The sequence below is a fragment of the Impatiens glandulifera genome, chromosome 5, assembly GCF_907164915.1.
Source record: "Impatiens glandulifera chromosome 5, dImpGla2.1, whole genome shotgun sequence".
In the NCBI taxonomy this organism is placed as follows: Eukaryota; Viridiplantae; Streptophyta; class Magnoliopsida; order Ericales; family Balsaminaceae; genus Impatiens; species Impatiens glandulifera.
This window is the reverse complement of record NC_061866.1, coordinates 47,251,920-47,275,348: the sequence shown is the minus strand read 5'-3', so window position 1 is coordinate 47,275,348 and position 23,429 is coordinate 47,251,920. Positions and strand designations below refer to the sequence as shown.

At 31.9% G+C, this 23,429-nt stretch overlaps 2 protein-coding genes, 1 non-coding gene and 1 pseudogene across 3 annotated transcripts; 3 read left to right on the top strand and 1 right to left on the bottom strand.

Annotated features, from left to right (window-relative positions):
• Positions 1-15,739: 15,739 nt before the first annotated feature.
• Positions 15,740-17,818, top strand: LOC124940330 (pentatricopeptide repeat-containing protein At3g20730). Its single transcript, XM_047480840.1, has 2 exons — positions 15,740-16,577; positions 16,650-17,818. The coding sequence occupies exons 1-2, from the start codon at positions 15,893-15,895 to the stop codon at positions 17,777-17,779; spliced, it is 1,815 nt and encodes a 604-aa protein (XP_047336796.1). The 5' UTR covers positions 15,740-15,892; the 3' UTR covers positions 17,780-17,818.
• A 278-nt stretch (positions 17,819-18,096) lies between these two features.
• On the top strand, positions 18,097-20,077 carry LOC124939536 (patellin-4-like). The gene is made up of 4 exons (XM_047480001.1): positions 18,097-19,269; positions 19,344-19,468; positions 19,561-19,702; positions 19,796-20,077. Exons 1-4 carry the CDS (start codon positions 18,097-18,099, stop codon positions 20,075-20,077), a joined length of 1,722 nt encoding a protein of 573 aa, XP_047335957.1.
• Positions 20,078-20,217: 140 nt separating this feature from the next.
• On the top strand, positions 20,218-20,290 carry TRNAR-CCG. Its single transcript has one exon. It is a non-coding gene; the product is annotated as a tRNA-Arg (tRNA).
• A 364-nt stretch (positions 20,291-20,654) lies between these two features.
• Positions 20,655-21,772, bottom strand: LOC124939535 (annotated as a pseudogene).
• Positions 21,773-23,429: the final 1,657 nt, after the last annotated feature.

Here is a 23,429-nt window from a genome sequence, read left to right as displayed (position 1 = left end):
GTACAAGTTTATCGGGTCTTATTGAAAGCTTAATGTTGGGGTTTGTTTCTGCATCGGGTGAAAACATTATGCTGAGATCTATGTTTGTTTTGAATGATCCTACTAAAGTTGGTATTGGGGTTCCTATTGAGGTAAGTTTGATAGGGTTGAATAAGACTGTTGGTCGAGAATTAGTAGTGATAGAAAAATTAAGTAAGTTAATTTTCAAACCGGCCACACATTACAATTTTTGAATATTTATTCTAAATAATCAAAAAGGGAGAAATTGATAGAAAAATTAAGTAAGTTAATTTTTAAGCGACCAGAAAACTAAACCACTATTAGCTTTCATATGCAGGAACAGACCAAGTCATATAAGCCGGCTGGAGACTACATAAACCGGCCGAAGAATATATCAAAGCAATCCAGCTCCACATGATCAAGTCATGATCAAGAGGAACCGGCTTCAACGTGTTAAACAGACCGGCTAGCAAAGAAAAAGTTCATACTCCAGCCGGACCACACTACGAAAGAGTCAACCGGAAACTAAGAATTACAAAAATGACGTAATATGACGAAATAGACGTGTCTTAGGAAAATATAAGAAGATAAGATCTGGATCAGAAGCATGCGATAAAAACAATGATGATTTGCTGATCCGAAGATCCGACTCAGACAGCCGGAATGTGCATGTCTGACACGTGTCCATAGCTGTAAGCCGACTACGTCATCCATACCTAACCGGTATATGCATCCTTGACAAGTGTCAGGAAATTGAATCGTGCACGCAACATCTCTGAACCGGCGTGGCTTCAAACTGACCAATCCCACGGTGAGAGAAGAAAATGACCGTTGGGATCTTCTTCACTAAAAAAGGAAGACGAAGCGACCTCATTTATGACGGTTCAGAAATATCTTAAGAGAGAGAAAGAAATCTCACGCGCGATCCAAAACTATTGTTTCATTTACCGAAAGTTTATTGTACTGTATTATTGTATTACATCAAAGTGATTTGGTGTAACCGGCGAGTAGCGAGTTAGGCTCGACCGGCATTGTAAGTGTTGTAACTTTGAAAGTTAGTGGAGATCATTCTCATAATTTGAGAAGAAGGGTGACGTAGGAGGGTTTGCTCCGAACATCCATAAAATATCTTGTCTCGTGTCTTTTACTTATTTCCTGTTTACTTACTCTAAAACCGAACCAAATCTTACCGAAATATAATCATGCTCCTTAATCAAAACCAGTCTATACATACTCCTTAAACCGACTCTTCATAAACCTCATCCAAGTCGTGCGTGTTGCTTCAGACTGAAACAGACATTTCCACCCTTGAACACGGTTCAAGAGTCTGTGACAGTTTGCGTAGTGTTGAGAACGGTTTTAGTCTTTAACCGGACTATCACCAAATTGTGTGTTGTGTTGTTGTAAGCGGTATCCCTTTCGAAACCGGAACACCCCGGTCCTCCAAGGGCGACTCCGATCCTAACAAGTAGGTTCAAAGAATATTACAATGTCGGAGTTAGTTTCAAAAATATGAAAAAATAAAGTTTGTGAATATTCATGTCATGACTTAAGTTTATAAGCATATATTATGCTATATATAAAGAAATAATGAAACACTTTATTCATATTCATGTTAACTTTATTCAAATCTATTATCCCAACAACATAGAGGATAGTTTTCTCTCCTATTATATATTTAGTGTCCTCCGTCCAGGGTAGACTTTGCAGTAGCATTCAAAATCTTGACATTGTCCATTCACTGCTCCCTCTCTCACACAAGCTTCAACGCATGGGGGCCTGTTAATACACGCCCATCTGAAATCTGGGTGTTTTACCCACACAAAAGGTTCTTCAACTGCCAAGAAATTTCAAACTATAACTCATCTTAACATGTCAAAAAAAAACAATAATAAAGAGATTGAAGATCGAAAATAGTTACAAGCAAAACATAGGTTGAGAAGAAAGAAGACACCCAACAACAAAGACAACTCTTTTCCCATTATTAATTTGTTTGTTATTGATAACTATTAGTTTACTTCTTCAATCTAAAGAAATTGATCACAACAGCCTCTTTAATTTATAGTAAATATGAGGGTGTTCAGTTATTATTGGGTAGGGGACAAAATGGAGGGGCATAAGGTGCAATCTTAACCGATCTTAAAAAGTTTTTATTTTTTAAAAAAATATTAAAAAGGCTGAACTTTCTTTTCTTTTTTTAAAAAATATTAAAAAGGCTGAACTTTCTTTTCTTTTTAAAATTTAGGAATCTAAGTCGTAATTTATTTTCAATTTAAGTTATTTTTTTAACTAGGATCGAACTCGGAGACTTTAGTCTCTTATTATGGTTGAATTCTCTTAATAGGATAGAGCTCTCATCCATTTTATTCCCGATTTGATTTTTTATGGAGGAGGCAAGACTGTGATGGGAGCTCAACCATTTATTATTTATTTAATTTATAGTAATATGATGGTGTTATGTTATTATTGGTATGGGCAAAAATTGAGTATCATAAGGTGTAATCTTAACATATTTCAAGATTTCTTACTTACTTTAATAAAGAAAAAGGCTGAGTTTTATTTTCTTTTAAAATTTTAGGAATCTAAGTCTTAATCTAATTTCAATTAAGTTGTTTTTTTAGTAAGGATCAACTCGGAGACTTTAGTCAAATATTTTTGAACTCTCTTAATATGATAGAGCTCAACAATTTATTGTTTCTTTAATTTATAGTTATATGAAGGTGTTTAGTTATTATTGGGTACGTAGGGGAAAAAATGGAGGGTCATAAGGTGCAAACTAAACCGATCTCAACAAGTTCTTACTTTTTTTTTTTAAAAAGGAAAAAGGCTGAGTTTTCTTTTCTTTTTTAATTTTAGAAATCAAAATCATAATCTAATTTCAATTTGAGTTGTTTGTTTAGGTATAATCAGTCTCTTAATATGGTTGAACCCTCTTAATATGATAGAGCTCTCATCTATTCTTATTTCAGATTTGAATTATTAAGATAAATTTTAAGTTCTTTTTTTTCAATATGGAAGAGGTGAGGCGGTGATAGAATCTCAACTATTTATTGTTTCAATATGAGCTTGTTTTATGATGGGTTATTTTAGATTTAAAATATAACATTTTAAATGAATGAATTATTATAATTTAATTTTTTTTAATGTAAAAAACACAAGTGTTTATTTTGTCAATTAAGACACCTAAACCAAAACAAGATTAACCATTTTGATATTAACAATAACACAAAATTTAGAGTTAACGAGCTCGGAAATCCTCACAATATCAATGAGTTCACTGACAGCCTATACTGATTTTTCAGAAAAGATCTTTCATATCGTCGTAATAATAAAGTTGTGAATAAACATACCAGTCGACCACAGTCAATTCATACCGTTTATTTTGAGTCAAATAGTCCACTATAAAGGAATACATCGACTCAATCCAACCGAGCTCGAGATTTCTTTCCAAACATCTTAACAACCGACAATTGACTCATGCATACTAATGTCAATCATGTTTCAAAGTATGTTTCAAATTGCAATCACTCTTTAGCAATACAAAAATAAGTGATGTCGTCCCTACCTTTTCGCAACTCATTACTGCTTAATCACGTACTAGCTCATCCATAATATTTTTTATATACATGTATAAACAATGGTCTGTATGAAATTGAGATTTTTGTAGGCATTCTTTGAGAGAAAGAGAAAGAAAGAGATGTTAACTAACATATCATTTAATAAATATTTTTGTATTAGAGTTTGATTATGATTATTTGGATTTTAGGTATTATTATTTTAGGTTTTTATAATTTATGTGTATTTTTTATTTTTGAAGTTTATTTAATTTCTTTATGTTCAAATAATATTTTATAATATATCATTATTATTTTAAAATAATTAACATTAAAGGAGCATATTTTAATATTTAAAAAATAATAGTATTATTATTTACCTAGTGTAGTGTATATAAATTTTATAAATCATATCTTAGCAATTCTTTCTAGTTATATATTATTTATCTTTTTAATATTTTAGAATTTGTCTCAAATATTTTCTTTATTTTTTTTCAAGTCCAACATAATGATGACATGTATGAATTTACATATATAAAAAATCCTTCTTCAATTAAACCAAATAAACAGTGTACTTTTTCTTTCACTTATTTTATGCTAATCAATTGTTATAAATTCAATGAAAAATGTTTTTGCTATAATCATATCTCTGTTGCATTTTTTCAAGCCATTAAACAACAATAGGTTGTTTCTGGTGCTAGAAGATAATAAACAAACAAAATTATGTTTTATATATGTTTTTTGTGTTGAATGCTCTATATATTTTATTTACTAGAAACTGAAGCTTAAGGAAATATCTGATGACTACTTCTTGAGAAAAAATATTTTGCGACTTGACTGAAAGAGGAGAAAGACATATTCTTCTCGGATATTTCCTCTGAAAAGGTGCGCAAACTATTTTTAAATTTTATCAAGAACTGAAACAGATAGATGCTGAAGCCCAGATTGTAGGAGGGGATCACGGCTGGACCTAGGTCAGCACATAATTGGAAAATTAAACAATAAACAACTTATCATTCTCCTTAATAGTATAATATAAATGAGAGACGTTTAAACATAATGCCAAAAATAATAATAAAAAATACGAAACACAACGAACGAGATTAACCATTTGTAGAGTAACAGTTATAAGTCAAAAATGTTCACTAAAAAATAAACATAACATATAAATCAAAAATATTCACTAACAACCAACCTAACATAAAATCTAATGTTAAAATTAAATGAAATCAAATGGAGTTTTTTAGAATGTAACTCAAAGATTCTCGAGAACTAATAAATTGAAATCATTTAACTAATTCAAAAAATAATATAATTACTAACAAATATAACATTCTAACTTTTTTTTTTCTTTTTTTTTTTTTATATATATCTTTTTCTTTTTTTAAAATAATATATCTAATAAGTTAATTATTCAACAAGTTAAATATTATAAAAAACTTATCAACCTACATATTTTAAGTTAATCTATCTAATAAAGAATTTTGCATACATCATATAACATTAATTAAAATATTATAAGCACAAATCCAATAGGCTTAATTTATATAGAGTCTTTATCTCACTCTATATTATTGTCTATATTATCTATATAACATACTGTAGATATGGATATCTATGTCTACACTAATTTTTAGTTGATGCTTGGTCAATTTATTTTGTATAAACAGTGTGATTAAAGGTATAACTTATACCTCAAATAAAATATAATATTGTAACTGATATGCCTAGGTATAATTATTTTTAATTTTTCTTTCTCTTTTTAACCCTGATAAATAATATACAAAAATCATATATATAAAGATTTTATATAATATTATTATTTAATTACAAAATATTTATATGATGATTACTTTTTTTATTAATTTAAATCTAATTAATAATTAAAAATAAAATAAGATAAATATTAAAATAACTTATATAAATACAAAGATAAAATAACATTTTACTCCTTTCACTATTTTATTATACCAACAACCAAACACAAAATTATAAAACTTATATAATTTATACCTCTTTTATTCTCCCAACCAAACATTAATAATCTATATAATTTATACATCTTAATACTCCTATACAAATTATACCCCTTATAATTATTTTAATGTTTTTATAATTTATGTGAATTTTTTATTTTTTAAGTTTATTTATTTTTTTAAGCTCAAATAATATTTTATAATAAATAATTATTATTTAAAAATAATTAACAAGGGAGCATATTTCAATCATTAAAAATCAATAGTATTATTATTAGTTATTTATGTGTAATGTGATAAATTTTATAAATCATGTATGGTGATTCTTTTACTATACATATTATTTTTAATTTTTAATTTGTTGGAGTTTTTATCAAATATGTTTTTTTTTAAGTCCAGCTTTAACCTAATGGTGACCTGTATAAATTCTATTGGAATTTAATAAAAACATATATAAAAAAAATCTTCTTCAATAAAACAAAAAAAAAAATAATGTACTCTTTCTTTTAATTATTTTGTTAAATTTTATTTTATTAATTTATATTTAGTAAAAATACTTTGCTATAATCATATCCATTAAACAACAATGTCTTGTTGATGATACTAAGAATATAAACACAGACCAAAAAAACTATATGTCGTGAATTATTTGATTTGTGTATATATACTTTTTTCTGAATACTCTATAAATTTTATATATCAAAACTGGAGTTTAAGAAAATATCCCATGATGACTCATTTTTGAGAAACAATGAATTTGCCACTCGGCTGAAAGAGGAAAAATACATATTTTTCTCGGATCTTTAATGTGAGAGGGCGTGCAAACTATTTTTGAAGTTTGTCAAGGAATGGAACACAGAGGCTGGAGCCCAGATTTTAGAGGAAATCGAGGATGGACCTAGGTCAGCATATAATTTGAAAAATTAAACAGTAAATGAATCTATCTTTCTCCTTTATATTTCCTTGTAGTGTAGCAGCAATAGTATAATTACTATAATAGGTTATGTCAACTTTATGAATTATTGAGGGACGGAGGAAGTAGAACTTGTTCTTACAAATTGATGGGATCATTAATTTAGTAATTCTGGTTAAAGTTCTTCAAACCTATTATTCTTATAAGAGATCAATTGTTACATTTCTCTTTAGTTAAACTTGTGAATATTCATGTCATGACTACTTAGTTTTATAATGATATATAATATATGCTATATATATGAAGAAATAATGAAATACTTTATTCATATTCATGTTAACTTTATTCAAATTTGTTATCCCAATAACATAAAGATGGTATTCTCCTATTATATATTTAGTTTCCTATGTCACTAGGGAATGGAGGGACGTCTGTTTTGGTTAATGACTTTGCAGTAGCATGAAAAATGTTGACATTTTCCATCCAATGCTACTCCAAATGCTCTATCATTCACACAAGCTAGATGGCATGGGTCCCTGGTAATACACATCCTTTTGAATTTTTTGTTTTTTACCCATATGAAAGAATCATCATACTCATCTTTTGCTGCAAAGAAATTTCAAACTATAATTCTTCTTACCATTTCAAAAAAAAAAACAAAACAAAAAATGATAAAGAGATTGAAGATGGAAAATAGCTACCAGCAAAACATATGTGGAGGAGCAAGAAGACACCCAACAAGAAGCACAACTCTTTTCCCATTCTTAACTTATTTGTTATTGATAACTATTTATTTATTTATATCTTGAAAGATGGAGCACAATGACCTCTTTAATTTATAGTAATATTAGAGTGTTTAGATATTATTGGGTAGTAGGGGACAAAATGGAGTGGCATAAAGTGCAATCTTAATCGATCTCAAGAATTTTTTATTTTCTTTAAAATAATAAAAAGGCTGATCTTTCTTTTCTTTTTAAATTTTAGGAATCCAAGTCTTAATCTAATTTCAATTTATTTTTTTTTAGAAAACTTTTGACTTTTAACATACTTCTACTCTCTTAATATGATAGAGTTCTCATTATTATTCCATATTTGAATTCTTAAGATAAATCTCCAAGTTCTTTTTTCAATATAGAAGAGACGATGGGGTGATGGAGCTCACCATTAAATGTTTCAACCAATGCTGTCAAAATCGAAAATTTACGTAAAATTGTTAGCCAGTTGTAAACTCGTAAAATCTAGAGTTACTTGAAATCGTAAGAGTTTAATTTTAAAAAATAATATATATATATATTATTTATATATAATTAAGTATTTTATACTTAACTAATTTTAAAATTTTATATATTTAAATATAAAATTAATTATAAAATAATTATAAGTAAATAATAATACTAAAAAATTGTACTTAAAGTTTAATTTTATTAATTAATTTATTTAAATACAAAATAACTTTATTTTTTATTTTTTAAATATAAATTTATTTTTTTTAAACGTAAAATCGTATAGAATCGTAAAATCGAAATTATTTATAAACTCGTAAAATCATAAAATTTTATTATCGTAAATTTAAAATCGTAAGAGTTTACCTATTTAAGAGTTTACTTAAAACCAGACTCTTTAACTTAATGTGAAATTATAAAATCGTAAGATTTTAAGAGTCAACTTGAGATTTTAATAGCCTACCTGAGCTTGTTTTATGATGGGTTACTTGAGATTTAAAATTTAAGTTATAATTGAATGTATTATTATAATGTATTTTTTTAAATGTCAATATTATACAATATTAATGAGAGTTGAACGTAACAATAAAAATAATATAAAAATATTAGTGTTTACCTTGTCATTAAAGACACCTGAAATAAAATAAGATTAATCATTTCGAGATTAACAATAACATAAAATTTAGAGTTAATGAGATCAGAAATCCTCATAATATCAATAAGTTCACCGACAGTCTCTACCAATTTTTCAGAAAAAAAAATCTCTTATATTGTCGTAATAATAAAGTTGTGAGTAACATATTGGTCAATTGTGGTCACTAGACGTCATACGGTTTATTTTGAGTCAAATAATCCACTATAAAATAATCTGGATAGAACACATCAACTCAATCCAACCGAGCTCGAGATTTCTATCCAAACATCTCAATAACCGATTATTGTTCATGCATCCTAAATGTCAATCATGTTTAAATTAGGTTTCAAATTGCAGTCACTCTTTAGTAATACAAAAACAAGTGAGGTGTTGTCTCCACCTTTTCGCAACTCATTATGTTGCGACTAACCATAATGAACAATTTTTTTCATAATTCCTCATTGGTTGGAGAGAAAGAAAGAGATCTTAACCGTACATATTTGTTAATTAATATTTTTATTAAGTTTAATTATGATTATTTGGATTTTAGTTATTATTATTTTAGTATTTTTATAATTTATATGTATTTTTTATTTTTCAAATTTATTCATTTTTTAGGTTCAAATAATATTTTATAATATATAATTATTATTTAAAAATAATTAACATTAAGGGAACATATTCTAATATTTCAAAAACAATAGTATTATTATTATTATTTACCTAGTGTCTATGTGATAAATTTTGTAAAATCATATCTTATTGATTTTTTTTAATTACATATTATTTATTTTTTCAATTTTTTAGAGTTTGTCTCAAATATATTTTTTATTTTTTTTCAAGTCCAACCTAATGATGACAGGTATGAATTCATATGTATAAAAGAAACAATTCTTCAATAAAACAGAATAAATTATGTATTTTTTCTTGTAATTATTTTGTGCTAATCAATTGTTAATTTATTAATTTATGTTCAATGACAATTTTTTTTTTGCTATAATATCTCTGTTGCATTTTTTAAGCTATAATTGTTAAATATGTTGTTGATGATGCTAGAAGAACATAAACACACACAAATTATATGTTGTGAATTACTTGCTTTGTGCATATTTATCAAAAGAAATTTCCTTTCATGACTACTTCTTGAGAAACAATGAATTTGCCACTTGGATGAGATAGGAGAAAGACATATTCATTTCGGATCTTTCCTTTGAAAAGCGCGCAAACTATTTTTGAAGTTTGCCAAGGACTGAAACATATAGACGTTGGAGTCCATATTTTGCAAGGGAATCACGGCTAGACCTAGGTTAAGTGTCTTCTTCATTCTCCTCCTCCTATGTTATGCTCCTGATAATTAAGCTCTTATCTTATCATTTTATCTCTCAAATTGTTATGTTATTATTTTTTAAATGGTTTAACTTGATATTATTTGTAGTGGCAAAGGATGAGTAATAATCATCGGTGGTTGATGAGTATAAATTAGTAAAAAGCAGACTTTCAAAGGTAAAATAAGTTAGCATTACCAAGAGTCGTGGTCAATGCAAAATAGCTCGGTATGAGTGGACAATGTTACCCGATAAGTCATGCATATGCAAAATCATGGTAAAAAAACCAAAACACAAAGGCAACAATACACATCGCGGAAGTGATAGTTGCAGAGAAGATGATAATGAACGTCTTGGAAGTGATAGTAAACTTGACTAAGTAACCTATTTATTTAAGGTTTAAAACTAAATATATTATGATATGAAATAAGAGAGCCAGCTAAATTGAGTTTGGATTGAGACATTTTCTATATATATAAATATATAATTACCAAAATAAATATCCTACCTTTAATCTTAATTCAATCTATTTGATATTGATATTGAATTGTTCGATAATAGTTAGGAGGTCGGAATCTTATATATTCGATAAGTTTTTAATTAGTTTTAAAATAATTAATCAAATAAAATTAAGTAAAACATTAATTATAATAACAATCAATTATTTTTTATTAAACAAAGATGTAAAAGTCAAATTTATAAATAATAATATTTTATTTAAAATAAAATTTGTCAACTACATAAATTTAAGAATAGATAAATAATAACGTCTAAAAATTTGAAATCATTCACGTGAATAAAAATAATATATTTAATTAACAAATATAACATTCAACATTTAAATAATAAAAAATATATTCTATTTTTAAAAACAAAATAATAATAATAATAATAATAATAATAATAATAATAACAAATTAAATATTATGAATATAATTAAAAACAAAACTTACAAAAAATTTAATATTTTAAGTTGATCTATCTAAAATGAATTTTACATACATCATAACATTAATTAAAATATATTAAGGGATCCAATTGATTTAATTTATACTTTTTATCAACCGTATATTATTCTATCAAAATATTATATGCGGTTCCAATATTGTTTTTGATTCGGACTGAATCAATATAGAGTTGAGATATTCAAATTAATTTTAATTTTACTCTTATAGTATGTACTAGTTTTACTTAAATTAACACCGTCTAAAAAATTGTATTGTTATGATAATAAATATTTTAAATAAAATTAAGACAGAGGATATTTTAAATTGTATTGTTAGAGGTAAGTATGACAGGGCTGAATAAGACTTTTGGTTGAAAATTAGTAGGTTCAAAGAATATTACAAGATTGGGTTAGTTTCAGAAATAAGAAAAAATGACAGTTTGGGTTATTCCAAAAAACAAGTGCTGAAATTGAAAGGATCGGTCAAGAAACATGATTGAATAATTATAAAACAGCTAAGACGGGTAATAATGGATCGAAAATCAAAGAAAGGAAAAACATGAAGACAAATAACTCAAGTTCAAGAAGAATGCTGAAGTAAATCCCAAAGAAAATTTAGTTGAATTTATCTTCATGACCAACTTCAACTCAGATTCAATTTCTTCAGTATTTCCAGATTCTGTTAGACTATGTCTTTCAATAGTTTCAGCAAGATGTGTAGGCTGTTTAGAAGATCCTGCAATTTTAGCCTCAATTTCAAAATCATGGGCGCATTTAGTGTCTTCTGTCCAACATTTTTTTAGCTTAGTCCATAGTCTGGTTGTCTGAATTTCCATCTGATCCTTAGCAGGACAGGTAGACTTAGCATTCTAATCATCAATGGAACCCAAGACTTTCAGATTTGCAAGATTTCTCATTGCAGAACAAGATTCTGAAATTATGTCCTTCTTTAGACCCAATGGACTTTGAGTAGCTGATATCTCCAACTTTGTAGAGGCAATTTCAATTTGACCCATTTTTCCCAGTTCAGCATCCTCTCTAGCAGGACTGGTAAAATCTATTTTCTAATCTTTCTCTGCACCTGAATAACTTAAACTGTCATTTTTTCATATTTCTGAAACTAACTCCGACCTTGTAATATTCTTTGAACCTACTAATTCTCGACCAACAGTCTTATTCAGCCTTGTCATACTTACCTCAATAGAAACCCTAATACCAATTTTAGTAGGATCATTCAAAAAAGACATAGATCTTAGCATAATGTTTTCACCCGATGCAGAAACAAACCCCAACATTAAGCTTTCAATAGGACCCGATAAACCTGTACAATTTATGTCATTTTCCTGCATTACCTTAGAGCCCTTTTGACAGATTATCTTCAGCATTGAGACCGAATTTTTAGCACAAGCAACCCGATTGTGATCAGTTTCAACCAGACAAGATTTCAATTCCAAATTCCCAATATAATGACCGATTAGGTCTAGTGTACCAACTAGCGACCATAATGGTCCATTCTGTGCAGCAAGTTCAATAACAACAAAATTTTCTAGAATTAAAGTCCTATCATTTCTATATGCAGTTCTATCTTTTCCTATTAATTTAATCCTATCATTTCTATTATGAACATGCATATCATTACAGTATGAATCCCAATATAACTATTCTCATATAATTTATCAGCACGTGGAAAAGAATTCATACCCGATGATGTATTTAGCATAGAATCAATAGGCTCATCTTCTCCATTGTTTAGGACTTCATCCATGATTTCTGGCTTCTGCTTCCTATGATTGTTAAGAGACCTGCGAGTTCGTCTATCGGACTTAGCCTTGCTGCTTGTCAACGGTCCCTTCAGCACCTTCTTAGGATCATCAGGGCAGACTTGAAGGACGTCCCTTGCCCGAGTAATTATATTTGACGGGCGCGTACCAGTCATTGGAAAGATCAAGCGCAAACTGTCTAATCTTCAAAGGAGCCACAAAGGTTGGAATTCTGCAGCAAAGGGTGGGCGCAAACAGCACGATTGGAAACAAATCGCATCGGAACAGGGGCTTGAAGATAATTGATCAAACAAGAAAGGGTTTAAGCAATTTTGGAACGGTCTGTAGCTACGAAAGCTTTCTCCAGACCGAACACTTGATTCAACGGCAAGAAAGAAGTTCAATGGAGACCTACCCGCGCCTCGCGGTGTGGTTTGATGTCCCGACCGAGTTCCGAACTAACCTGTAAGAGAAAAGTGAGAAGAGGAAGGCAACTAACGCCAATTTGACGCCAAGTCTCTGTAGAAGGGGGTTTTGACGAAATGCTCCGGTCGACGGTATGAGAAGATGACCGCGACCATTACTTGCACAACAGAACATGTTCCAGAGGGCGCACGACAACCGATCGAAGGCGCTGGAGGATGACGGCCGACTTTTGATGTAGAAGTGCGGTCACAGCGAGAAACTATGTAATTTGTGTCATTCGTGTCGATCATGCCGATTGTGCCGATCGTGTCGAAAGTGACCCAAATATCCGATCTAAAAACTATAATCACGATATCTTCCAATTCCTCCGGCCAAATTGAAATTTCTTCGGTCAGATTATAGGGGGAAAGAGACGCAACTGCTGGAGAAATTTGAGATCATTCCGACGTCGGAAGCTCCGGCGACGTTGATGTGTAGGTCGTGCCCGATGTGAGAAAAAAATCTCTAGAGAAAATTTCTCTCTAGGCGCGTTTTTTGGGTGAGTTTAAAAAATGGGACAACGGATTAAGTATATAGCCCGCAAACACACTTAACCAATTAAGCATGTGCAAAACTTGTCGCCTGATGGGATCGAACCCAGGAACTTAGGGTTAGTATTCACCTCTCATTATTGATAGGAAAATCTTTGCAAAAGATAGTCGCGAGCTAATAAGGGTGGTCACGAGGGTTGAGGTTAAAGAATCTCTATTTAGTATTGATGGGAATAAAAGCCTAGGTTCATATGGGTTTAATGCATAGTTTTCAAAGACAATTGGTCGGTTGTGGGTAAAGACGTTACTGGTGGGGTTTTGGAGTTTTTCAAAAACAGGAAGATGTTAAAGAAATGGAATACAGCGGTACTAACCTTGATCCCTAAAACTGCGGTATCCGAGAAAGTACAAGATTTCAGACCAATTTTATATTGAAATGTGATTTATAAAATAATTTCAAAAATCATTTCTAAATGCTTTAATAATGTCATAGGAAAAATAATAAATCTTAATCAATCTGCATTCATCCCCGGTAGGACAATCTCTCATAATATTCTTCTCATGTATAGCCTTTTAAAAGACTACGAGAAAAAGAAAATATCCTTGAGAGTGGCTTTCAAAATATATATCAAGAAAGTTTTCGACTCTATTAGATGGGAAGTCATTCGGGACTTTCTGGTTGTATTTTCTTTTCTATGATTTTTATCGATTGGATTATGCAGTGCGTTTCATCATCATGTTTTGTTGTTAGCGTCAATTGAGTCTACGGAGGCTATTTCAAGGGTAAAAACAGGGTAAGGCAAGGGGACTCCCTCTCTTCTTACATTTTCGTAGTTATCATGGCGATCTTTGAGAGCATATTCGCAATGTTTCGAAAGAATCGTTCATACATCTTTCACTCATTCTGTGAGGTAGAGGAGGTAACCCATTTATTCTTTGCTGACGATTTGTTCATTCTAGCGCACGCAGACGTTGATTCTATTAAAACTATTAGGGTTGCACTAACGTTCTTTTCTGAGGTTACAGGTTTAACGATTAATGAAAGCAAAAGTGTGGCATTTTATGAAGGCATGAAGGACAAAACAAAGTAGGACATCTTCAACATCACGGGCATCAAGGAAGACAGCTTTCCCTCAAAATAGATAATAATATATTACTTATTTTTCTCTCAATATTATAAATAATATAATAATACACTAATTTTTTTCTGCTCTATCTATATTGTAATTTGTAAGCATTTTATTATTTTTATAACATATTTTTATCCTTAATATTAGACTTGTTTCTATCTATCCATATTCTAAATCTTATATATCCCTACTCTTTTATATCATCTTTAAGTTTACAAAGAAAGAAATCATATTTGAGATTACTTTTTAATACCCTTAAATTTATTTAAGCTTCGAGATCAGTTTGAGTAATTTGAATGGATCAAATCAGTTTGAGTAATTTGAATGGATCAAATCAGTTTGAGTAATTTGAATGGGATGAAGAACTCTTTAGATTTTTATTCAAGGGAAAATAACAAATATTAATGAAGAACCCTTATTGAAGAATTGTACTAAATTAGAAAAGAAAAATAATTGGGGAGAGAATTTTCTCTCTCTTCTTAGCTTTTTTCTAAACCAACAAATGAACATTGATGGTAATGCATTATTTAAAGAACTTATTAATTTGAAAATAATGTTACCAAGAGAAGTAAAAACTTAAATCCTTAATGATATCCATTGAAAAAAAAAAATATTTAGAATTTTGCCTCAAAAATTGAAAATTATTATGGTATATTTGTTCGTTTACAACTTATTATATTAATATTTTTAATATATTTTTTGAAATATTTTTTACACCAGCTAATATTGTTATATATTTAATATGTTTTTTTGATAAATTATATAATTATTATATTCATTTTAATTTGTAGTTTGTGGAGCCATAAAATTTGAATTTGCATTGGTCTTCCAACTCCGGCCGACCTTGGCCACACAAATTAACAATTGTGTTTATAATTTGTAATGTTAATCTTTTGTTCTTGTTAACAATAGTGTTATAGATAAATAAGTGGTGATGAATGATCAGGAAAAGACTAGAGATTGAGATAGTGTATTAAGTATGAAGATAAGTGATGATGAAATAATCATATAAAAAAATAAATAAATAAATAAATAAAGAGTAGAGATTGAGATAGTATATGAAGTATGAAGACAGAGAGAAAAAGAATTTTTCAATTTACTTATTAACGGGTTCACAGAAACATATCTATGCAGTCCATCCTTAAAGAAGAAAAAATTATTACTGTTTAAATTTGAAACTTACCTAATTTTTTAAAAAATTTAATATTTATTTAATTATTAAGAAAGAATGATAAACTAGTTTTATTTAAAATTTTATAGTTATTCTTTGGACACTATTCATTATTTATCCTTTTATTTTATGAAATAGTTGTATTCATAAAACCACTCTTCAAAATCTATTTACAAAAAGAAAAACTAACCTCCCTCCGTCAATGGCTGAAGTTCGACGACGACCTGCATGGAAAGAAGACGTAACGAGACGACGGTAAGGAAGAGGCACGAAGGTATTATAATAATATACTCTAAACCTATCAATGGCTTTAAGATCAAACCTTTACTCTAAATTACCTAACTTGACAAGTCTGCGAGATGCAATATTGAAATCTACATTCTCCAACTACGATCTCTTCTCGAAGCTCTTGCAAACCTGCATCGATCAAAATTCCAAAAGGTTAGGCCTTTCTGTTCACAATCAGATAGAAACGAATGGCATTCAATCAACCACGTACTTGACTACCAAGCTGGTAATATTTTACTGCAAAATAGGTCGTATGGTTGACGCACGTAAGGTGTTCGACAGAATGCCTGAGAGAAGTGTAGTTAGCTGGACTTCTCTTTTATCTGGGTATTCTCAAAACGGTTACCCAGAAGAAGCCTTGGCGATATTCTCGTCAATGCATCGACATGGTCATGTTAAGGCTAACCAGTTCACTTATGGAAGTGCTTTAAGGGCATGTATTAGTTTGAGGTGTTTAAAGATTGGTAAACAAATCCAGGGATGTATTCAAAAGGATAAGCTTGTAGATAACTTATTTGTGCAGAGTGCTTTGATTGATTTACATTCTAAATGTGGAAAGATGGAAGATGCTTCATATATCTTCGGGTTGATATCGTTGTCGATGAGAGATTTAGTCTCGTGGAATTCCATGCTTGGCGGCTATGTTGTTCAAGGTTTTCCAACCGAAGCATTTGTGTTGTTTCGTTCTATGCTCCTAGAAGGTAAAACTAATCTCAACAGACACTTCTTTGGTTTGTGATGTATGGTACTTATATCTTGATTTTTGATGATAGGGTTGATACCCGATAGTTTCACCTTAGGGAGTCTTATTAAAGCAAGCACTACCCGAGGGAATGATCGAACCACTAGGGTCGGGGCGGGCGCGATTCACGTATTCGTAATCAAACATGGTTATGAATCTCACAATGTAATTTCCGGTTCCTTGATTGATTCCTACGCAAAATGCGGCGATGTGAGATCTGCGTATCGCGTTCACGAAAACATGAAACGTAAAGACACTGTATCTACGACTGCATTGATCACCGGATACGCCCGGGAAGGGATCTTCGGAGAAGATTCGATTGCCCTTTTCCGGGAAGCGCATCGGAGGACTCACAAGGGAGGCGTAGACAACATCATGTTATGCTCTATGCTCAACGTGTGCGCAAATATGGCTCGGATCGACTTAGGAAGACAAGTCCACGCTTTGACGTTAAAATCTTGGAGCGGTGGGGGCGACGTGGCGATGGGAAACGCTCTCATCGACATGTATTCGAAATCGGGAGAGATCGAGGACGCGAACGAGGTTTTCGACGAGATGGAGGTTAAAAACGTCATTTCCTGGACGTCGATGATCGCCGCATGCGGGAAGCACGGTTTGGGACAGAGGGCGGTTGCATTGTTTGGCCGGATGGAGACTGAAGGAATCAGACCGAACGATGTTACTTTCTTGTCAGTTATGTTCGCGTGCAGTCATTGCGGTTTGAGCGAGGAAGGATGGGAGTATTTCAATGTTATGATGGGTAAGTACAAGATTGAGCCGAGGGCAGAGCATTATTCTTGCATGGTTGATATGTTTGCTAGGGGAGGACGGTTGGAAGAAGTTTACGGTTTGTTGTGTGATATGAAGAATGTGGTGCCTAATGCTTCGTTATGGGGTGCGGTTCTTGGGGCGTGTTGTAGGTATGGGCATATGTCGATGGGAGAGATGGCGGCTAGGCGATTGTTTTGTATGGAACCGGAGAAGGCGGTTAATTATGTGGTTTTGGGAAGTATATATGCTGGAGCTGGTTTGTGGGATAATGTTTGGAAAACGAGGAAATTGTTGGAATTGAGAAGTTTAAGGAAAGATCCAGGATATAGTAGCACCCATTACAATAGACTAGCCACGGAAAATGGTTTGATTCTTTTGCCTGTAAGATAGTATAAATGTTTTTTTATTGGAATAGTTTTGATAATTTGGATAATAATTAAATCACATTATAATAAATATTTAAAAATAACTAAACCATTGTAATCAGATGGTCCTGGCAGTTAAGTTGGGTAAAATTCTAACAGATTACAACCGTTCAAACTGGTATTAACCGCTCATTTCTACCCAATTTCACGGAACAGCTAAAACAGGGGAGAATCACACCATTTGTGTGCCCCCCTTCTCTTACCCTTTTTAACTCCATTTTTACTGAATTGACATTTTAATTACCACAAAGAAAACGCCAAGAACAACAAAAAAAAATAACAATGTCAGAAACGACCAATATTCCTAAAGAAGATGGACCTACAGTTGGAATTGATGCAATTAAATCCAAAGAAGGATCAGACAACATACCCGAACAGGGATTAAACAACAGCAAAACTGAAGAACATAACATTGCCGCCAAGATCGAGCCAACGGCGATCAAAGAAGGATTTTACGAAAATGACACGACAAATATTGAACAGACACTAATCAAAGAAGGACCAGGGGCAGACAATGAAGAACTTAATAAGTCCCAGACATCAAACAAAGAGGAGAAGAAAATCGAAGGCAAACCAAGAGACTTATCGTCAATGCTGCGAGCACTCACATTCAAAGGAGATGTAAATCTATCGCCCGACGATATCGAGACCAAGGCGCTGACACAACTGAGATCAATGCTGGAAAACGCCATCCTTGGGAACACTCTATTCAAGAATACAAAGGAGACAGGGAAGGAGACAGGAGAAGCGAGTTTGTTGGCAAAGGGTGGCGAAAGCTCAAAGGAAAAGATAATACAAGAAAATAATGAAATTCCCACCACTGAAGGCGAGGAAGCGAAGAAGAATGAAGAACCTGCAGTCGTGATTGCTAAGGAAGAAGGAGCTGTACAAGAGAAAGAAGTTGAAGTTGAAATTGATATTGTAACTGAAGAAGTAGACAATGATATTTCCTTATGGGGAATACCTTTATTACCCAGTAAAGGAAACAAAGGAACAGATACAGTCCTGATGAAATTCCTAAAAGCAAATGATTTCCAAGTTCAAGAATCATTCCAAATGATAAGGAAAACCCTCCAATGGAGAAAACAGTTCAAGATGGACACAATCTTAGATGAGGATTTCGGAAACCACTTCTCTCCAGTTGCCAACATGAGTGGCGTTGACAGACAACGCCACCCTGTTTGCTACAACGTTTACGACGTGTTCTGGACAGACGAATTCTTCGAAAAAATGTTCGGGACTGAGGAAGGTAGACAGAAGTTTCTAAGGTGGAGGATTCAGCTAATGGAGAAGGGTATTCAGCAGTTAGATTTCAATCCAGGAGGAGTAACCGCCTTTCTACAGGTTAACGATCTCAAGAACACACCAGTTCCAGCTAAGAAAGAGTTACGAAATGCAACTAAACAAGCTGTTGAAATTCTCCAAGATAACTATCCTGAATTTGTTGAAACAAATGTAAGATCTATAGTTTTCCACATTGAAATTCCATTTCAAACCTCTAATTCTACTTCGTTTACAATTTTTCACAGATTTTCATCAATGTTCCGTTTTGGTATTACGCATTCAATGCACTCCTATATCCATTCTTAACACAAAGAACCAAGAGTAAATTCGTATTCGCCCGTCCTTCAAAAGTATCAGAAACACTCCTCAAGTAAATATATCTATCTCTCTCTTAAGTCTTAACCTAGGGTTTCAACTTTGAACAATCAACAAACTAAAACATATCTATTAACGAAATCAAAGGTACATACCTGTGGAGGAGATTCCAGCGCATTACGGCGGATTTAAGAAAGAGAATGATTCAGAGTTCACCAGCCAAGATGAAGTTAAGGAAATTATAGTAAAAGCTGGAGGATCTGAAACAATTGAGCTACCTACACCAAAGGTAAATGAATCAGCAACAATTTCATGAATGAATAAATGTAAACAATTATAACGCTGATATGTTTGTTGATTTGAAATGGATGAATGAATGAAGGAGGGGATAACACTGGTATGGGACCTGACAGTAGTAGGATGGGAAGTGAATTACAGAGAAGAATTTGTACCTGAAGATGAAGGATCTTACACGTTGATTGTAAACAAGAGCAAGAAAATGGGATTGAATGAATCGGCAATTGGAAACTCGTTTACAAGCAGAGAACCAGGGAAAGTGGCGCTGATTGTTGAGAATACAAGCTTTAAGAAGAAGCGTATACTTTATCGCTATAAAGTGAAGAACACTATGGAATCATCATCATCTTCTTCTTCCCATTCTTGAAGAACTTCATTATGTAAATGTATTATTATTATTATTCAACTTGTAATTATTTGTGATTAGTTAGTTATCATGAAGTTTGAATTATATATAATATTTATTTATATATATTTATATATGTATGTATATTATTTAAGCAATAAGATCGCGTGGCCTAATGGATAAGGCGCTCGCCTCCGGAGCGGGAGATTGTGGGTTCGAGTCCCATCGCGATCGTTTTAATTTTTTTAATTTTCATTTACTTTTTTTGGTTCCAAATCCATAATTTTGTAAGTTATTTAAGTTACAAATGGATTTGCTAGCTTGGTGAATCAATTTAAGGTGACATAATGAAATTAATAATGTGGGCAAAAAAGTAGAGATTATGGTATATTAAACTGACTTTACACACTTAGTGAATGATAGTAATTGTAAGTTTCATATTGAGAGCTCAATCAACAACAAACTGGGGGAGATCAAAAACATGGAGATTCTACAATGTGCTGATTTCCCAAGTTGTGGTTAACTCGTACAAGCCTGTTTGTGAATCGTGTCAAAAGTTGGTTCTTGGTTTTGGTTTGAACTATGTAATTGAGATGGTTTAACGTGAAGTCTGTTTGTGAATCGTGTCAAAAGTTGGTTTTCGCTTGACCAGATCTTCACCAAAAGACTTTATAGCATCAGGCCGAATATTCAAAGTCATCCAACCATCAGGGATATCAGAGGCTGGCACAATCTGCAAAACACATATATCATATTGTAACAGCTTAGTTAACACTAATTGTAATTATAACATTCATACTATTTACTATTACTACACCATTCTTACCTATACATTCATACTATTTACTACTATTATTATCTTATTCCAACTTTCCATGTAGAAAAGTACCTTGTTATCAGCATCTGCAGCGAATTTGTTTGCTACAACTACGTCAGAAGGGAGAAGGAGAGACACCCCCTTGAGTTTGGCCTTCTCTAGAAGAGAGGTTGCAAGGTCAAGCTTATCTTCTTCCACTAATGATGATCCAACAGAGTTACCTTGTGCTTTGTAAAATGTGTATATCATGCCACCTCCAAGCAAAAGTAAGTCAACCTTCTCTAGCAATGATTCTATCACACCAATCTTCAATGACACCTTTGAACCACCAACAATTGCAGCAAATGGTTTCTTTGGATTGGAAACAGCTCCAACAAGGTAGTCAAGCTCCTGAAACAAATGAGCTATAACCAAACTGAATAGTTCTTCAAATTTGAAGTAAGCAAACCCAAAATGTACTGGCTGAGAATGCATAAGAAATGAATTTCAACTGGACAGGTGACCGTGCAAGAAGTGAATGAGATCAGAATAATTTGGCACATAAGTTTGGGTAAATCCAAAACCAGACCTTTTGCATAAGGAACCCTGCAACAGCAGGCTTCAGGAACTTAACCACTCCTTCTGTGGAAGCATGCGCTTGGTGAGCGGACAAATGCATCATTTACATAAAGGTCTGCCAAAGCTGCCAGCTTTTTGGCAAATTCGGGTTCATTCTTCTCTTCCTCTTTATAGAATCTAACATTTTCCAGAAGCAATACCCCTCCTTCTGGAATTCCAGCTACCAACTGTTCGACTTCAACATCAATACAGTCATTTGCCATCTTAACCTGTAAATGGCAGATAAGTAAGCTCAAACCCACTATAAAATCAATTAAGAAGTGCATGAATAGAAACAAACCTCATTTCCAAGGAATTCAGATAGTCTAGGCACTAGAGGCTTCAAGCTGTACTTTGGGGTGACACCCTTTGGACGTCCCTGAATCCAAAGTTTTAAAAAAAAAGTTGTAGACAACTCAATGTTGAAATAAGGGAATTACTAAATACTACACCACATTAAGGAACATGAAAATGAGAAGCACAAGATATTAATAACAATCGAAAATCAAAACCAAGGATCTCTACATTAAGAAAGCAAGGGAAAAACCAACAAAATCCAAATGCTCAATAAAGTTTGAGAATGCTTTAACAAACAAACATCTGGAAAGAATCAGTTTCCGCAAAAGAAAATGAATTGAAGAACCAGTGGCAGAAAGATGTTGCTACTTTTGTGCAAACCACCTCATCACAAATTGTACAGGGAAAACCAACTCATCTCAAGAGATAAAAGAAGCGCATCAAGAGAACAAGTGAAGATATCCACAAACTTCTCAGACTGTTTCATTCATATTAGTACTCACTTCACCACACTTGGTGATAAATAGTCTTTTAGGAAAGAAGATCACTCAAAATACAAGATAAAGATGTAAACAAATAACAGAAGTGTAAAACAAGTAATCCACTAAGGTAATCAAGTGGCAAGAGTGGTTCCTAAAAACCAAAGGTCACGGGTTCATTTCCCATTTAGAACGTCTTAAGTTAAATAGATGTCATGCCTGTCGGGGTTATGCAAAACAAGTACCACCAATGAAAAATGCCACTAAATCAACACTACAGTCTACATAGGAGTGGAACAATTAGTATGAACTCTGTTTCAGGTCATACATAGATAATCCTGAGGATAAGCCTGGGAACAAAAGATTATAAAATATGTAGATTACATATTAAAAACCAGTTAAAATTTCAAACATTAGATATAAAGACAAACTGTACTAACTAGAAAAAGTGACAAAGAAAATCACTCTTCTTAACAAAGATTTCGAAGAATACACAATTCAGCTTCCAAATTAACATAGTAGACTGCTTATGGTATGTATAAAGCTAGGCGAAATTTAGTAAGTTTGATACCAGATGTGAAGCAAGAATAACTTTGACACCATGACCGATCAGGTACTTGATAGTGGGAACAGCAGCTCGGATTGTGGTGTCATCGGTTATGTTGAAGTTATGGTCTAGACTCTAGAGGAACGTTCAGATCAACCCTCAGAAAAACATGATTTCCCTTCAAATCAAACTCTTTCAGAGAACCTACACTCTTCTTTGTGGCCATTCTGCAAAATTTCAACTCGAAAAGTAAAAATTAATCAACAGATCACAGCACCAATTGCACAGCTTTCGCAAACAGAATTATGCATAAGCATGCATCTGTGAAGAGATAATATCGAGATTCATTAGCTTAACGATAGCTAGCTAAATAAGCAACTATATATGATGATCATCGAGAAATGAGCATGCATATAACTAATAAGATAGCTAGCTAAATCAGCAGAAAGAGGGAAGTTCAGTAGCTTACTGTAAGATACAATTGAAACAGAGTAACAGAACAGTTGATGAAATGATAAATGGCACAATTGTTATTAAATAACTTTGATTATTTTGTCTATTGGTTTAACCTGTCAAAATTTTAGTTATTTCTCGTTTTTTTACTTTAATAAAATAGCATCCTCACGTTACACATTT

Bases quoted from the DNA above. Each gene is read 5' to 3' on its own strand.
- LOC124940330 (XM_047480840.1), top strand. From the start codon at position 15,893: ATGGCTTTAAGATCAAACCTTTACTCTAAATTACCTAACTTGACAAGT. The intron at 16,578-16,649 runs GTAAAACTAATC...TTTTGATGATAG, and splicing joins TCGTTCTATGCTCCTAGAAG to GGTTGATACCCGATAGTTTC.
- LOC124939536 (XM_047480001.1), top strand. From the start codon at position 18,097: ATGTCAGAAACGACCAATATTCCTAAAGAAGATGGACCTACAGTTGGA. The intron at 19,270-19,343 runs GTAAGATCTATA...AATTTTTCACAG, and splicing joins CTGAATTTGTTGAAACAAAT to ATTTTCATCAATGTTCCGTT. The intron at 19,469-19,560 runs GTAAATATATCT...ACGAAATCAAAG, and splicing joins GTATCAGAAACACTCCTCAA to GTACATACCTGTGGAGGAGA.